Source organism: Oryzias melastigma, linkage group LG20, assembly GCF_002922805.2.
Source record: "Oryzias melastigma strain HK-1 linkage group LG20, ASM292280v2, whole genome shotgun sequence".
Taxonomy (NCBI): Eukaryota; Metazoa; Chordata; class Actinopteri; order Beloniformes; family Adrianichthyidae; genus Oryzias; species Oryzias melastigma.
In genome coordinates, this window is record NC_050531.1 from 25,562,359 (window position 1) to 25,581,024 (window position 18,666).

General features: G+C 41.1%; 1 protein-coding gene across 4 annotated transcripts in view; it reads left to right on the forward strand.

Annotated features, from left to right (window-relative positions):
- LOC112139037 (disco-interacting protein 2 homolog C) overlaps positions 1–18,666 on the forward strand; it is a 65,267-nt gene that overhangs the window by 5,902 nt on the left and 40,699 nt on the right. For 3 of the 4 annotated variants that reach the window (XM_024261732.2, XM_024261729.2, XM_036217378.1), the window contains exons 2-4: positions 13,869–13,931; positions 14,398–14,502; positions 16,385–16,510. In XM_024261732.2, the coding sequence (XP_024117500.1) occupies positions 13,869–13,931; positions 14,398–14,502; positions 16,385–16,510 (294 nt within the window). The remainder of the gene's footprint in view (positions 1–13,868; positions 13,932–14,397; positions 14,503–16,384; positions 16,511–18,666) is intronic. The other variant, XM_024261730.2, reaches the window with a different exon arrangement.

An 18,666-nucleotide genomic window follows, 5' to 3' on the forward strand; every position in this document is an offset into this window, starting at 1 on the left:
AGCAGATCTGGACTCAGATGAAGACTGTTACAGAGGAGCAACACAACAATGATGGAGGTCTCTTTTCAATCAACACCATAATTGACTGTATTTCACTTGATCTGATGTACCAAACTTTGGGAGAACATTATCTCTACTGTGTGCTACATCAGAGGTCAGATGACACGGGCAGACACGTTCTGGAGCGGACGTGATGTCACAAACATCTGTCCTGGCAAGCCCCACCACCACGTAAACTCTGGAAACAAAATGTGCAAATTGAAACTGTAAATGAAGGTCTAGAAGCAGAGAAATGAAAACCAAAACAGCAGCCATTACTTAGAAACATTATGCTTTATTTGGCAACAGTTTTAGACTTTTTTTTACATATATTTCTGTTAAGTTTAAAATGTGTGATTATAAGTTTAAAACTTTTTTTCAAATGTCTGCCTTTTATATTTACAATGTTTATTCTAATTTGTTTTATAGTTTTTTTGTGCTTAATTATTATAAGTCAAGATTATTGAATCCTTTTCAATCGGATCTCAATTACTACATTCTTCATTGAATAGAAATGAATGAGTGATCCAGTGAAACAGAGACGTGTCTCTCAAATGGGCTGAAACTGTAACGGATGACATGGGGGCCCCAGCGGCGCTGCGGGTTTCTGGTTTAGAGCCATGTTGGTGTTGTGTGTGTGGCATCGGTCCTGACCTTTGACCCTTTGTCAAATTGGTGATCCAACCGTTTGCCAAAACTCACTAAGCTGCTGTGATTAGTAGCTATTATGGCATGATCGGAGACTTGCCCGTCTTTCTCCGCCCTCAAAGAGCGGTGGTGGGGGCCATGGTGGGGCCCCGCCAGTGGTTGGTTCTGAATGATCACTTCTGTGTCGAATGAGGATCAAAAGTCGTTTTAAAGACAAACGTGACCTGAAACAATGCAAGCTGGTAAAAATCCCCTCCAGCCGTTTTCAGGAAACGTCAGACTTTTTTAAAGATGGAACCCCGGAGTCAGTCAGGACAAAGTTTACCTGGCCGGGCACGAGTCCACTGATGCAGTTTAACACCGGGGACATGTCCGGCGACAGCAAAATAATCCATGTTCTTCAAACTACAAAATTAGCACAATTTCAGTGGATTCTGAAGCTGAAAAAAGGGAATTTCAGCCCAAATAATTCAAATTTTAAAATGTTCAATGGATGCATTTTGCAAATAGAGCCCAAATAGTGTCTTTAAATGTGCGTAGCGATGGTTGAACTTGACTTTTGAACGTATTTCCATAAACATTTAACTGGAAATAGTCGCTTATACGCAAGTTTCCGATTGTAGCTTCAGAGCTAGCCTTCAATTAACCCTTTAACACCGGAGCTCCAGTGTTTATGTTCTTTGATTTGCTGTAACTTTTCAACCGTTAACACGATCATTCTAGTAGATTGTGAAGGAGAAAAGCGGCGCGAGCAGGGGAACATCCAGCACTTTTATCACGAATGAGAAAAGCTCTCAGGAGGAAAATGGGCTCAAACTGGTGTTGGTGGATCACAGTGTTCTGGAACCAGTGCAGGGAAACTGATGATTCTGAGACCAGAACAATGCTTCCGCCTCTGTCTTCTCCGTCCACACTGCAGTGACGGATAATGTGGCTAAATCTGGTTTCCAGTCCGGATTGGGACACACTGCTGACAGCTCTCTGCGTGATGCATGGCTGTGTTCTGAGAAGCTGTCAGTCAGCTGTTGTTCTGCCTGTTCCAGATTACGTCTGTGTCCGTCAGTCACCCTCACCATCCTCACTGCTCCACTGTGGGTGTGTTGTGTAATTTCAGCGTGGATCAAAAGCATTCAGATCGACTGAAAAATCAATGTTCGAACTGAGCTGAGGGTTCGCCATCAGCCTTCGAGGACGACGACGTCAGGCGAAACCGTCGTGTTTTACAGGATGAGGCTCCCTGGTGCAGTGAGGCGGGTTTAAAACCTGTAATCTGATATGTTCTTGAGCGTTAAAGCTGAAGAACATGCTGTTCTTCTGAGCTCTGCTCTCTGCTGGATCAATAAACCATTCAGACTGTTAGTGCAACAAGACATGTTCTAACATCACAGCACATGCTGATAACTCAGAACTCCTGAGCAGCAGACTCCTCATCTTCAGAACTACTTCCTAACAATCCCGGCCTGCAGCTGACGTGGTGGTCTGGACACTCCTGCAGGGGTTCTGCTCAGGTTTTGGGTCCAAAACAAGGTTAGCTCCTCCATCTTCCCAGCATGCACCACTGCCATCAGACTGATGAGGCCTGTGGTTTCTCAAAGGTGTTTGTTTACAGAGCTTTGCTGTTCTTCACATATGGTGTCTTTCTGCAGACGGGGAGCTTTGTGTTCTTCCACAGAGGTTTCTAGAACATTCCTGGATCAGTTGGTGCTGTGTTGTCTAACTCTGGACATTGAATAAACTGGCCTTCATTTCTCCCCTTTCTTTAAATCTTTGATGGTTTTCAGATGACTTTGCACTCTGACCTCATGATATGGAGCAGTGAGTTCTAGCTCTTTCCAGGTGAAGCTTTCTCAGCTGTTCATTCATTGGTTGTTCTGTCTGAAATGTCCTGGTACCTGCAGCAGCATCAACCCCAAAGTGTTAAAGAGGATTGACATCTGTGTGATTGACCTTTTTTATTGATTGAAATGTGAAACTTTCATGAATTGGGTTTTGTATTTTGAGAATTTAGTTGTTGCATTTGCATGAAAACTAGGGCCAGGAATCGATTAATAAAAATTAACGAATTAATCATAAACCTGGAAAAAATTAATTTCGATAATCGCTATATATATTTTTGGAGTCTCAGTATTTACTGACCACTTATCACAATATGAAATCACACACAAAACTCTTCATTTAGATTATTTATTTTTAATTACTGCTGTCAATCGATTACGAAAAAAATCTGATTAATTGCACTTTTGTGTTGGGATAAACCATAATTAATCACAATGTTTTACCAGGAAAAATATATTTGTAGAATATGGCTCTGGACTATGGATCAAATTGTCCACTTTTTGTGAAAAAGTGATCTAAACCACAAAAATAGCAAGAACAAAGTACTGAAAACTTACTGAATATTTATTTATTTTGTAAATAACAATGGTATAGGCGGGATAATATGCGCCTCAATGTTTTAAGGCTTGCTATGGAAGCCTGAACCGCAGCGTTAAAGCGAAGGACTGTTTCTTCGATTCATTTGCGTTAATACATATTGACAAGTTAATTCTTTTTGATTAATTGCGTGCGTTAATTCGTTACAATGTTCACAGCCCTAATGAAAACACGGAATTAAAAAATGGAATCTGTTGTTTTCCTCTAATCATAAACAAAGAAAAAGTGATCCTGTGAGCAGGTTTTGTTTTCTGAATACTTCCAGCTCCCAGGAGCTCGTAGCTCTCGTCTGTCAAGAGTATTCTTCTTAAGTTGAGTCAGATCATTTCAGGATGTATTCGTTAGCTAACTGCCTCTTAATCTTTAGGTTGCTTCAAGTAATAGAGGCAGAAAGCTGAAACAGGTGTTAGTTTTTCTGAATTGAGAAATGGCTGCCATGGACATGGGAATCCTGTTGGTTTTTGTAGTGATGAGGCGCTCTGAGCTGTCAGCTTGGATGCAGAACCGTGGAAAAACCCTTTTCCCCTTTCTTCTCTAACTGGTGGTGGTGTAATCTCCTGGGTATTTAATTAGGTCGCCTATTTGGCCTTTGAGATAATTGGAGCTGCTCCTTATGAGTCCGTAATGAAGAGATGAATGGAGATGCAGCAGAGCTGTCAGTGCTGCTGCTGGGGAGTCGGGTCTCGCAGTGCTTCTGTTGGCTGGTGTAACTGCTCCTTTTCTGGGTTTAACTCCAGCCAGAATGCAAGATCAGCTCTGCTGAAGCCCGTCAGCTGACCTCCCGAAGTTTTCACTGGTGGCATCTTAACCCACTGCTCTGACAGAGCGCCCTGGCTCTCTGTCCGTCTGCCGCCGCCATCGTTATCTGCTGCTGCAAACGACCGTGTTTGTGTATCCATGTGTCCCCCTTTGCTGTGGACAAATGAGTGGGAGATAGAGGACGCTCTATGGTCCGGGTCTCTGCATGTGAGTGTCACAGCCCAAGGTCCCCCGAGCATGACGCATGCAGGACTGCAGCTGTGTGTGAGTGTGCCTGCTGGAGGTACATTTGGTTTCCATGGCGGCTTGGTGGGTGGACTGGCTGTGACCACACAGGAGAAAGAAGCTGAATGCAGAGAGCAGGAGATGGCTGCACAGATGCTAGCACTAAACTCTGATGTTTCTTTCATTAATGATTCAGTTTTCAGTAGAAAAGCTTCCGTCATTCTGGGCTACTTTGTAACCTGATCTCATACAAATCATTCATTTTATCTCACATTTAGTACTTTTTTTTTAACTTTTCTTTCCAGAATGTTGACATCAGTATTTGAACCGTCGTTCTCAGTGCTTTTGCCATGTAGTCGTTTGCATATTTACTCCTTTGAAATCAGAAGTTCACGGTTTAATTAGACTTCTGAATCAAAATGTTATTATTGAATATTGTCACTCAGTTTTTTCTGGCAATATAAAACAGTTTTATTTAAGATGAACAAAAGGTGGAAATTAGGAGTACACAAGCAGAATATCAGTAGTGTTCCTAAAATCTAAAGAAATCACATGAAAAGAAAATAGATTTACAGATTTATTATTGTAATTATGCATTTTCTGGATTTGATGAATCAGAATTTTTACTCAGCTATGTGTCAGTGTTATTTAAATTGGCAATTCTCAATTCGATGGGAATATTTTTTCAAAATCTGAATCTGAATCTAAACAAATGAGTAAACAAACACAAATCACCTCTTATTTGGCTTTGGCCTGTTGGTGAAGACGTTTAAATAAATAAAATATCCATCGTGTCTTCACCTGTGTTTACCGCAGCCCGTTTGAGCATCCTGAGACACAGCAAAGCATTATGGGAGCAGACATTTCTGCAGTGATGTGGGTTTGTTAAAGCCCCAGCACCTGAGACGCTGATTGACCGGGTGAATGGCGTAATTGCAGACCTAAGCTGCCTCAAACAAAGTGTCAACAGTGTCTAATGTCAGGGTCCAGCGAGTCAGTCGTCACTTCAGAGTCCACAGCATCTTCTCACGAGCGTTCTTCAAGACGCTCCCTTTAAGTCAGAAAGCATTTAGTCGCTTTGAGCGAGATAAATGTCAAAATGATGGGATAATTGTTGCCAGATTTCAGTCCTTGACATTTTCGTCACTCCGTTGTTACAACACTCCTTACACGGAGCTGTTCATTTTGGAGCAGGTTGTAAATGTCGGGTCTCAACATTTGTTTCATACAATCCGAGTGGAAGAACGAAACTGCTGCTTAAAGGAGGAAAACAAGTTGAAATCAGCCGTTCACCAATGTCTTTCCTTTACAGCAGAGAGGCTTTGTCCTGCTTCTTTAATCCTAGCTACTACTAACCAGGTCAACCTTCAGACTAGTGCTTTGATTAGTGCTTTATGCTCTTCTATTACCTATCATGTCCAGCTGAAGGTGAAGCCTCACCTGCATTGAGTTAATGTGACCGCACCACACTTTCCAGATACATTTCTGTTGTGTTTCTTGGCCTAAACTGAAACAGCTCACTTTTCTTCTGTTTATTCTTGGTCTAAAGTACAGTAAATATCATGTTTCTTTTATGTTTTTATCAAAACTCACAGTTTTTGATTGATTCTGGTAAAACACAGTACTGTCAGAGTCCAGCTTGAATGAGACTTTTGTTCACTAAAGTGGACGGGCGGATGGATGTATATATGAATGTATGGATGGATGTATATATGAATGTATGGATGGATGGATAGATAGATAGATGGATAAATGGATGGATAGATGGATGGATGGATGGATGGATGGTTGGATGATGGAGGGATGGATCGACAAGACAGATGTAGGGAGGAATGGGTGGATGTATGCATTATTGGCTGTATGTATGTATGGATGGATGGATGGACGGACGGATGGATGGATGGATGGACAGACAGATGTAGGGAGGGATGGATGCATGTATGTATTTATGGCTGTATGTATGTATGGATGGATGGACAGACAGATGTAGGGAGGGATGGGTGGATGTATGTATTATTGGCTGTAGGTATGGATGGATGGATGGATGGATGGATGGATGGATGGATGGACGGATGGATGGATGGATGGACGGATGGATGGATGGATGGACAGACAGATGTAGGGAGGGATGGATGCATGTATGTATTTATGGCTGTAGGTATGGATGGATGGATGGATGGACGGATGGATGGATGGATGGACAGACAGATGTAGGGAGGGATGGGCGGGCGGATGGTTTTGAGTTTTAGTTTTATAAGAGTTGAATGAAGGATGTTTTTCATGGTGCTGATTTACCTGAACACTTTTCTGCTGTGAGTATTTTCTTTCTGCAACTGCATAAATCATTCATCTGTTTTTCTGTTCATTCACAAAATAATGAGGTGTGTGAGACAGTTGTGATGTCTGATGATGAGTGTGTTGTAGTTCTAGTGTGAGGATTACCACAACAACACATATCAAAGTAGGTGAAAGTCCTCCAAAAAACTGAATGAGATAACAGTGAAAGAAGCAAAATAGTAGATTTGGGTGAAAGCAGCAGCTGAAGCGCGGCTTCATTCGGTTTCTGAGGCTTTGCGTTGCTCCTCACAGACTCACTGAGCTGCAGCTCTTCTTTTTCATGTGTGCACACATTCATCAGACAAATTATCTCCCAGTTTCAGGAACAAAGTGTTCAGGTAAATCTGTGTGGGAACATTTGCTGCTGTGGTTTGTTCACTTCCATTCATGGTGAGTGGAAACCTCTTGAAGAGTAGAACATGAACTCCTGTCAGTCAGACGCGTCTGCAGACGATAATCTAATCGGAGGAGGATTTCTGAGATTGATATTTGAGTTTATTTTAGTTTTGGAAATTGATTTTATCCACTAAAATTCAAAATAATTGATCAACTCCATGACTCAAATATATTTTTTTAGTGATTAAACCTTCATTGAAAGACAGCAGAGATGGGAAACTGTTCAGAAACAGGAAACTGATCTTTTTAGAAAGCTGAATCAAAATGCAAAGTTATACTGAATAACCATCCTGATAATCTGATGTTTATCAGTTGAGGTTTTGCCTGAAAACCTGATGGGATACATTATTAACTGTTGCTTTTATAATCATAAAGAATTGGTAAATGAGGTCTGTGTTCCATCACTCATTCATCACACTTTTCTCTTTCAATCATTCCCAGTGCTCTTTTCATTCTGGTGATGGTAAAAACTTGTTTTGTTTCTGGGATATAGTTGTTACAGAGCAGCAAGAGTTCTTAGAAATTCACCTCTGGGTTGTAGGGGCGGGACTGTTGGCGTTGAAGTAACCCTTTGTGGATATCCCAGCATTCCTTTGTTTACACTCTCTCCTACTACCTCACAGCTCCTCAAAACCCCAACCTGACACTAGCGGTGCATAAAAGCAAAACAAAAAAAACTATAATCAATATCGTCGTTATCCAGCTGTACAGCTTTGATCCAGATTCCAGCTCAGACGAGGAAACTAAGATGTTCATGGATCTATTTGTCTGAGTGGATGCATCATGTATCAGTTTCTGCGTCACAAATCAGAGCTTTTTCAAACTCCAAATCTATCACAATTTGAATAAAGAAATACTCAGAAATGCAGTTTTGATCTTAAATTATAATATATATTATCAATTATGAAACAAAAGCTACAAGAACATGAAAAAAACACAAAAAAGCGTTTTTATGGGAGTGGGTCTTTGAACGAATTTTCATCTTAAAGGAGGACTGAAAAGATGATAAAGTAATTGTGTTTTTGTGCTTTTTTTCTCATGTCTGAAAACAAGTGAACTCAATCTGAATTTCCAACAGCCATTAACAGTTTATGTAAAAAAAACACATGAAAGCAGCTAGCAAATAAGGGATGTAATCACTCTATGTTTAGATTCTGAGAAACGTCCGTGAAAGCTGTTTGTAAGAGACGGAACGCAGCCTTTAATGCTGACAGAACATCATCTCTGAGGATGAGACGTGTTGAAGGCTTTGCGTCTTCATCACCATCGATCCTCGCTGCACCCAAACAGCTGACCGTCAGGGGAGGGGCTAAGATGGCGGGACAGATTCAGGCTCACTCGCACACTCATCCTTCGGCTCAGGCAGGTACCAGCAGCCCGCCTCCCACATCTGACGATCCAAATCCAAGATGGCCGTCTCGTGCCTTTTCCAGGAGAACCGTTGCCAGGCAACTCCCTCCCTGTTCTTTTAAGCTGCAAGTGGAAGATGGCTTCTCCCTATGGACCATGTGTGTGAGCGAGACAGAGAAACAGAAGAACAAGGAATGCTGTTACACTGCAGCTGATCTCACACTGACACAGACACGTGAACACAGGAGGATATTAGACCCAGATGTTCTGGCTGCTGTCCTCCATCAGGTTATGAAAGGCCGGTTTTCTGCTCTCTTCCAAACTGATCTGTTTCTCTCAGTTTGCTTGATGAAAACATGAACATCGGAAGCTTGTTTTGTTTATTTTTGCACACTTTTAGACTCAGGGCAGCTCCGAGGCCGCCCCTGCTGCTTTGTCTCCTCGGTCTGTTAGCGTGCCTTCCATTCTTAAGAAAGGATCCAAAAACTGGAGCATGCTCTGTTCAGGCTCCTCCTGAATATTTGTCCAGCAGGGACACAGAAGGAGCTTTCTGCGTGCATGAATGAGGCCGATTTCCAGTCATTCCAGTTTGGACGGTAATTCTGCTTCATTCAGTTACAAGTTTGCACACAGACGGATGCATGAACCTGGAGCGCAGATGCAGCATTATTTCTGTCATTTGGAATAGATTCTCAGGGGGGTGGGGTGGGGGATGGGCCCTTAAATAGACTATGTGGGATTGTATTTTGAACTCCATCATCCTGGTTTTTAAAGAATAACTGCAAAAAATCTGTGTTAAAGTTGCCTTGATCTGTTCTGCTGTCCAACCACTAACACACCAGTGACCCTCAGGTCCTTCATTAAAGACATGGTGGTTCACATTCAGTCAGTCCTGAATAAATCATCCTGAAGCAGGAAATACTCTCTGTGGCTGTGGATGAATCTGCTGCTAAAAATAGTCCTTAAATAACACTTTTTCTCTGCTGTTTAAACACAAGTCTGCAGCTGGTTCATGAGTGCAGTTATGGAACAATCTAGATTCACTTTTCATCTGTGCCCTCCTTACGTCTGTTTACCTTCTGACGCCTTTGACACAAAAACGTACAGATAAAAAACTGAGTTTTCTTGCACTGAAAGTATACACACATATATATGTATATAGTTGAGATGTAACAATTCGATTCACAGTTTTAAAGTCAGGATTTCTATTTTTTTATCTCAACACAATGAATTAAAGGCATTTTAAGCCCCGGTCCCATCGGCTTTCACGGCCATATCATGGCTGGAGCACGGAAAAAACTTCATCCCTGGGATACAGGTAGTGTTACGAGTGAACTGGTAGTGCAATGGGCAATATAGGGGCGCAGAATCGACGCGCATACACGTGGTACAAAATTTGTCCACCGTTACGCACGGAAATAGTTTTTGAACTGCACAAAAATTGAGGCCGTGGGTGACTGCATGTGGTACCAGTGGTATCGCCGTGCAATGGCTGTTAAATGGCAAAGCAACAGCAGTTTCAGTGCGAGATCGGGCTGTGGAGTGAATGCAGGAATGCGTGCTTGGACGCCGAAATTCCGCACTCGGCTGTTTCCCTGGCTGGTCTGCTTTTATCGCCGCTTACAGCGTCTGTTTAGTGGCTGATTGAGGGAGGACGCGCTTATACGCGAGTAGGGAGTGCTCTAGCAGAGGAGTGGCAGAGGAATGGACTATGGCGTCTGTGTCACTGTAACTCCACGAGCATGCATAAAGTTGACACGTCTAAGCGCGTGTGACAGATTTTACAACTTTTTTACCTGTGATACGCCTGTCAAATCCTGTGGGACCTACCTCTTAGGGCCAAATATGTTTTCTTTCTGCCCCTTACATCAGACTGTCTGTTTTACTATTAAAAGGAAGAATTCAATACAAATTAACAATTATTCATAATACTGAAATAATCAATTATACTTTCATACTCGTTCATGACGGAATCCTCCGCTCTCGCTCAGCTTAATCCACCGCCCAGCCACTGCGCTCGCACTTGCCTGTCCACGCAGTCAGAGCAAATGACTGTTCACGCGAAGCTCGCAGAGAACAGATGACAGCTCATAGGAAGAACTCACAAGGGAAACAGTTGTGAAGCTACGTTATCACCCATGACTGTTGTCCTGGTGGGCTGGTTGTAGATGATGTGGTGAAAATGTAACGTTGCAGGGTGAGGAACAGATCTTGGCTTTGCTTGAATTTACAATCACAACATCGCGAAATCCTGGAGGGTCTGACTTGTGTGAAACTTTTAAATCCAAAGGAGGTGCGAGAATTTCCCAGGAGGGAAGCGCAGTGAAGAGCATGCAGCCACACGCAGCGAGCGTGCATGAGGAAATGTTATCAGCTCTGCATTTCTACATGCAGGCAGAGGCTGTGACAAAACTGATTTTTTCATTTTCTGGAACGATGAATTGGTATTTTACCGATCTACAAATAATCGTTGCATCTTTATATATCTATCCATATATATACTGTATATACTGTATATATACACATATCTCTACTGCCTCCTCTTCTAAACTCGTCCATTCCTCCACAAGAATGTTGTCAGGACTCCCTGTCTTCCCTCACTTCATCTTCACTGATCTTCATCACTTCCTGCTCCATAGCATCCACTTTTTCTCCAGCTCTGTGCTCTAACAGATGAAAGATCCAGTCCCTTCCTATCAGTCTCCATGATCACTGTAGCTTCAACTGTCCAATCATCTGGAAGAACCCCCTGATCTCCAAAACCTGTTTCATCTCATCCCTAAAAGTCACACAGTACTCTTCTTTCATCAGCTTCCATCACTTAGTCCTCTTCATCTTCCTCACCATCACAGTCATCCTCATACCACCATCCTCTGCTGTCCTGTTAATCTCTCCAACCACAACTTTGAAGTCACTGATCCATTATCTCCTGGAGCTCCTCTCTTCTTTAGGATAATGTCTTCACCACTGACATTTCTATTCTTTTTCAAAGTCCACCACCATCTGTCTTTCTATATTCCTGTCCTGAACACCAAACTTCTCCATCTTATCATCTGTTTCCTTCACCCACATGTCTGTTACAGTCAGATCCCATCACCTCTACAGAGACGCTTGAGCTTCTCATCCATCTCCCTCCAGAATGTCACCTTTTAAAAAAAAACAAAAAAAAGAATTTCCAGTGAATGTTTTGTTAAACTGGATGTTGTTGTGAATATTTCAGAACTGAAACACCAGAGTTCTGGATTGTGCCCCCTTTGACATGTCATTAAACACCATACATTTTCATTAGAAAAGAGACTATAGAAATTATATAACCTTAAAAATAATATTTAGCTCGTAAACAGGAAAAAATAACTCAAGGCTCCTTAATAGTTGAAGATCTCCATGATTATTGCAAATGTTTAAGGTATTAGGAGACAACCTGACTAAGGCATTGAAAGTTCAATCTCTTATATTGAATGAAGATCATTCGTTATGTCAGCCTTTCTAGATGAAGTCGGGTCCTTTTTTAGACGTGTCATGCTCTGTAGGACGTCTTCAGACTCTGGCTGTCAAACAGGAATCCATCATTGGCAAACTGGTGTGAAGCAGTTTAGGAGCCTTTAATTGGGACAAACAAGGACACATTAGCTCACATTAAGCCAGCTGTGAGGTCCCGAGGGTCCAGCGATTGATAGATGTTCTTGTTTATGTTGGTCGAAGGAGGTTGCCATAGCAGCAGAGAGACACCCCCCACCCTCTTCCACACTGACCTCTCTGTCTGTCCTCCACTTCCTGCTGCTCTCAGTCCAGTTCAGTCTGAAGAGAGGACTGGTGATGCTGTCTGGGACACATTCATAGACTTGTTCTGCCGAAGCATGAGTCGTGAAAACTGCTTTGGTTGTTGTGTGGTAATGTCATGTAATAAATGCTTTGAAGCAGTAATTTTAGGAGCAATGATGGAGTCATTAACATGCAAGACATCCTAACAAAAACCTAAAACAAAAGCGATACAAATGTATTGTCATGCAGTCTGTTTACAATTAGAGCAGCTATTAAAGACAGTTCAGTCAGCAATTAGATATACCAAGCTTGACATTTCTGCTTATTTAACTTTTCTTCATAGAAATGCTAAAATGATATCACGGTCTCCACTTCTAACAAAAACACATGGATCAGTTTAATAATGACTTTGAAGACTTTGTATGAGAGGCTGCTGAAGCTGACAAACAAATATGGTCCAGTGAAAAGATCATTTCAAATAAGATAACTAAAGCAGAAACTAACAACCAGTGCTCCAAATAATCAAACTCAGGTGTTTGACATCGATTCAAAGCTTCTTCTGTTGAAGAACATTCAGGGTTAAACATCAATTATGTCAGTTCAATAACTGATTGTTTTCTTTGATTTTTGCTATTAAATAAAATGAAAAAATGTTTTAAAAAAAAAACTATGAAGATAAACAGAATCCACCTTCAGCAATGGAACCAGATCCTCATTCTGGATTTGAAAACAGGACAAACCTCATATTAACAGATCGATGTTGGCATGGACCACCTCTTTATTAGCTTGAACAAAGCATCTCTTCACCTTCAGGAATCATATTTACAGCATCTTCTGCTTGCAGACGCCTCTTTAAATCTTTACCTCAATCTCTGTTGTTCTGGACTGTTGACCCAAAGAACTAATGTCCTCCACCTTCTCCATATCTGCACCCTCAATGTTCCTCTTCAGTTCCTCATTCCTCTCATTTCCAGAGCAAACCTCCACCTCTCTCGTTGTTCCTCCACCTGTTTCCTCCTCTCACTATAGATCACAATGTCATCTGCAAACATCAGGATCTACAGAGACTCCTATTAACCTCATATATTAGTCTGTCCATCACCAAAGCAAACAAGGAGGAGCTCAAATCTGCTCTTATAGAACATCTCTCCACTATCTTCCAGCTCTCATCCATGTCCTGAACATCTCCAACATTCTTCTCTGATTCTCCAGACTTCCTCATCCAAACAACAGCTCCTCTCTCTGGATCCTGTCATTGACTTTCTATAGATCTACAAAAACACAAAGAAGATCCTTCTGACCTACTCTGTTCTTCTATAGAAACATCCTCTAAGACAACATCTGTGATTGTCTGTCTGGGCTTGAAACCAAACTCACCTCTGACCTCAGCTTCCACTACACTTTTCCATAATTCAGCTTCATTCTCCTGCATAACTTTCAATTTTTAGATCTGAAAGAGATGTGATAAAGAAAGACGACATGTGGTCCACAGTTCTGTTAGGAGTCATTGTTAAGACTCAGAAGAGTTGAAGTAGATGGATGCTGCGGGAAAGCATGAAGATGAGTGTGGGAAAAGTTTCTGCCCTCACGTGAAGGATGCTCTGCTTCTGCTATGCAGCAGATTAAGAGCTGGGGGGCTTCAGACGTTTCACTGTGAATGAAATAAAGTGACACCTGAATCCACCGTCAGAGTCCCTGATCCCTCATGATTTTCTCAGTTTCATCGTCCATCCTTCATGAGTTTGTTTTATTTCTGTTCCCATTTTCTCTTTAATTAACAAACAGACATTAAAGACTGGGAGAGACAGAGGAGGCCGGCTGTCCGGACCCACAGACGGTCTAAAAACACTAGACCAAAAGCGCCCCCCCATGCGGCCTCCGCTGGCTCTCTCATTCTATTTATTTCTATCTGTTTGCAGGAGACATCACTCAGAAGGGTTATGAGAAGAAGAGGTCCAAGCTGATCAGGGCATTTACTGGAGGTAATTTAGCGACCTCTGACCCCTCCACACCCCTCTCAGATAAAACTCTCCGCTGTCAGAGGATCGATGCGGTTCAAACACAGTCCTGCTGCATCGATCGCGTCCTCAGCCGCCGTCGGGACTTGAGGGTTGGGGCTCCCTGGAGCTCAGCTTGGGCCTGCTCCTCTGAATCCGTAGAGCGCCAGTCGCTCCTGCACAGCTCGCCGCGTTTATCCATCACTTCCTGTAAGAGGGAAGGATCACCAACACTCAAGGGTGTTGGACACACAAAACCACATTTGATTTTTTTTAAGTTTCTTATGATTATGTTTTATCAATTCAGAAAAATAGGATTTTTCTGCCAAACCAAATCACCTCCATGTTTGTGTTTCTTTTCGGCCCTCTGTTTTTGCTTTTGTCCCGTGAGTGTCGCTCTCTTGACTGTATATATATGTGTGTGTGCCTGCTCACCTGCCTGCCTCTGTAGGTATGGAGGGGCCCATGTCTCACCGGGCCCCGCTCGGCCCTCCCTCTGCTGCTCGTTTCCACCGGCGGAGAACCTCAGGCACCAGAGATGAGCGCTACAGATCAGGTACGACAACTCCAGCGTTTCTGCAGAGACTCAGCATAAAACCTCTGTCATCTGTTTGTTCTGTCTTTTCTAACCAACAAACTGTGAGCTAAACTGTAAGGAGACTCTGAGGTCCACTTCAAGAAAGAAGTTTAAAATTCCATTAAAGGGTTTTCTTTAAATAAACACAAAAAAAACCTGCCAACCCAGTAAGAACAAATGGTTTTATAAAGTATTCTTATTGTAATCTGGTCACTAAGACATGTTTTCTCAAACTAAGATTATTGAAAACCTTATTGATAAGATTATTCTGTCTGCAAGACAGAAAACAAGACATTTTTTTATTGAAACAAGTCTTTTTACTTTCTTTAAATGTTGTTTTTGCACCAAAAAGATTACTTAAAAAGTAGTTATTTTTAGTTTATTCTTACAGCTGATTGAAATGTTATATTGTTTGTAACCTTTATTTAACCAGATGAAAAGCCCATTGAGATCAGGATTTATTTTTCAAGGGTGACCTGGCCAAGAGGTCAGCAGGTCTGATAAATAAGGTTACAGTTTATAACAATAATATAATAAACAAAAGGATGTCTTCAGGATATTTACAATATACAATTTAAATGTAGGTACAATAAAGTGACTGATTTTTGCGATAAAAAATAAACAATTGTTTGGAGAGTGCAACAATTATATGCAGCTTGACATTAAGTACAGTGATAGTGAGGTACACTTGTGTAATTGTGAACATTAGAAACATGAGCAGTGTTGTAGGGAGTTTTTTTTCTTTGTTACACAAAAAAGCGGAATAAACCCAACGAAGTGAGTTCAGACCATTTCAGTTCAGTTTGGATGGAGTTCCAGGCAGAGAAAAACTGAAGGCTTGATTCCCAAATTCAGTTTGGACACGGGGAACATGCAGGAGAAAAACTTTGCTTGAGCGTAAGGAGACAGACAGGTGATTTTTTGGAGAAGAGAACTGAGATATGAGGGAACCAAACCTTATAGACAAGGGTCACTCAGTGCGTCTACCTTCGCATGCACGCAATTTATATATTTTTTTAAGTCTATAATCCAGGCCACACAAAGTCAAGGCCCTGCTCTTTTAAATCAAAACAAAAAAAAGTTAAAATCCAATGCTAATATTTTACTCACAACTAATTAAAGAATGTACTAAAAGTGTTTCAGCTCAGTGTCTTTACATTTCCATCCAGTGAGTAATCTCAGTGTAAATCTTATGGTAGGTAGATGGGATGCAGGAAACCATGACAAAAAATAAAAGTTATACAGATATTAAACTGAAAGAAAATCCCTACTTGTCAGGATCAGTAACAGCTCCCACATTTGAAATGAGCTCATTTAGTGGCTCAAAGGGGAAACATTTCTCAGTCAAAGCAAGTTTTTATACACATTTTTGTTCTGTTGTGAGTGAGATATGGGCACGAGATTAAAATAGATTGAATTTATTTCCATTTAATAATAAAAAAAAAAAAATCCAAATTTTTCATGGTTTGGGTGTAACTTTTAGATTTATACTCAAAGTTCTGTGTTTTTAATTAAAAACTACTGTAAATTACTGTAAAACTAATAGATTATGATCCTAAATCCCAGATTTAAAATGCATAGATGAAAAAATGAACAAAACAGAATTTCATCTAGCAATTATAGTCTTAATGGATGAATAATATGCAAATGTTAGTAAAGTTACCAAATATTCCCTTCAGATCTGTCTCAGCTGATTTCTCCTGAAACATGTTGACATTTGCAGGGAATTTTCACACTTTATTGACAAACTCCAGCCAAAGCGATAATGAGCTCCTGACATTTAGCTTGAATGCCGCCGTGGCTTTAGGGTGAAACAGCATTCCTGCTGAGCGTCTCCGTGAACATGATGCGTCTGTTTCAGACGTCCACACGGAGGCGGTGCAGGCGGTGCTGGCGCGACACGTGGAGAGGAAGATGGCCGTGCCCATGCCCTCCAAACGGCGCTCGCTGGTGGTCCAGACCTCCATGGATGCGTACACTCCTCCAGGTGATGACACTCTCCTCTTCTTCTCCTTTGTGTCGATGCAGACTGTGGTTTTCTTTTGCCCTCTTTGTTTTTTAAACCTTAAAGTAAATCCTTTCAAAGCTACAAATGTACAGATTTCCAGGACACACTGTGTTCCAGGTACGACTGCCACGATTAGTCGACTAATCGACGACTAATCGGCAATTAAAATAGTCAACAAATAATTTAATAGTCTATTAGTCGTTACTTTATATTATATGGGGTCAGAGTGTAGTAAAGTTGAAAGTTATAATGGCATTCTGCTAGCTTTTTGGACTATTTTGGCATTTATTTAGGTTTTTTAAGGCTAATTTGGAGTTTAACTAATATTTCACTTACATGCTAGCTAATATGGCTAATTTAGTTTTTTCAGTTATTTAGGCTAATTTGGAGTTTAGGTATTATTTTCAGCTGGCAATCAGCTTCAGCATTTTCATCTATCAGCTTGAGTGATTTCAGCTTTAGCGTTTTCAGCTTTGAATTTCAGCTTCTTCAGCTCTCAGCACTAGCATCTTCATCAGCCAAATTCAGCTTCCAGCATTCACACTAGAATTATCACAGGTAATACTATATATCAAGTTTTTAGTTAGTTTAAAGCTGATGATGGTTAAGATGTGTGTTTTACATCCACTTTGTGCATGACCCGATTAGTCGAATATTCGCAAAAAATAATCTGTGATTAGTTGAATTTTAAAATAATCGTTTGTGGCAGGACAAGTTCCAAGTGAACTTGGTTTCCCCGATCCTTAAAGCTGACTCCAGAGAGGCTGCTCTGTGCCCTGGCAGGACTCTGCCTAAAGCTGCTCCAGACAAACTCTCAAAAATTGCAGACATGCACATCCTGAGGAATGCAAAGCCACAGATTTACACTTAAGGAAACCTCAGAGTGAGGCTTCTGCGAGTCCTCTGCCTCCGAAAAGAGGGAAACCATCAGCAGCAGCACGGCAGTGTTCCAGTTCAGCCTCACAATGAAGGAGGAAGAAGCGCTGCCTTTACCTGTAAACGTGAACTCATTTGTCTGATCACAATTAAAACCAATGGAATCCTTTTAGTGCTGAATGAACTGCAATGAAGACTTAGAATAACCCTCTTTTTTATAGTAGTTTACTTTTCAAGCTTCTAGAAACTCACACTCCCAGATCTCTGTGTGTGATCATGTGACCCACCGCCTGATCTTTGACCCGTTCCGTCTGCAGCTCCTGCAGTTTGACGTCTTTAAAGGAGTCCAAACTTCATTAACCAACGATAAGACAGGAAGCAGTTTGGTCTGCATGAAACTGACGTGGCTCATCAACAGTGTTGAGAAAGTTACTTTTAACAACACATTCATTGTAGTTACTGATTACTTGATCAAAGCAGAAACTGAATTATTACCATATTTTAGTATAAGTTGCAAGAGCAAAAAAAAAAGAAGAATGCCGGTTGCTGGTGGCAAAATAATGAATATATGAGTCTATTTATGTCTGAAAAAGTCTCATATAAGTCACTTTTGAGTAGAAGTCGCAAATTATAAAAAAAAAAAAACACAACTTAAATGAAAGTAACTAGTTACCAGGAGAAGTAACTATTGCATAACTGTAAGGGATGTTATAAACTAAATAGACATGTACTTAAATATAACCTTCAATGTTTATTTTTAATCACAGAGTGAGTATTTTGTTGACAACAAAAGTAAACATATAAATAACAAAAAGTCTGTTTAAAATCAAACAAATCCAATTTAAAATCTGGTCTGGTTAACATCTGCACAAATGTTTCTTCTACATGCAGGTTCCTGCCTTTGACCTTACAGTCCCTCACTGAGCATCTACTGGTCTAATTGTTCCCAGTCATCTTTTAATTAAGACGATGATATTTTTAGACAAAATCAACAATCGGTGTTGTGTTTTTATGACATAATTTCTGCAGAGGGGCAGGAGTTCATCAGAAATTCACCTCTGAGTTGTGGGTGCTGTTGGTACAGAGTGAGGCTGTGCTTATTTCCCATCATGCCTTTCTATGCATGCTCTCCCACTAGCTTACAGCCCCTCAGAAACCTAACATAACATTAGTGGTGCAACAGGAACGGTGAGCAATATCATTTCTATCCAGACGTACAGTTTAGATCCAGATTCCAGCTCAGGCGGAGAAAACCAAGA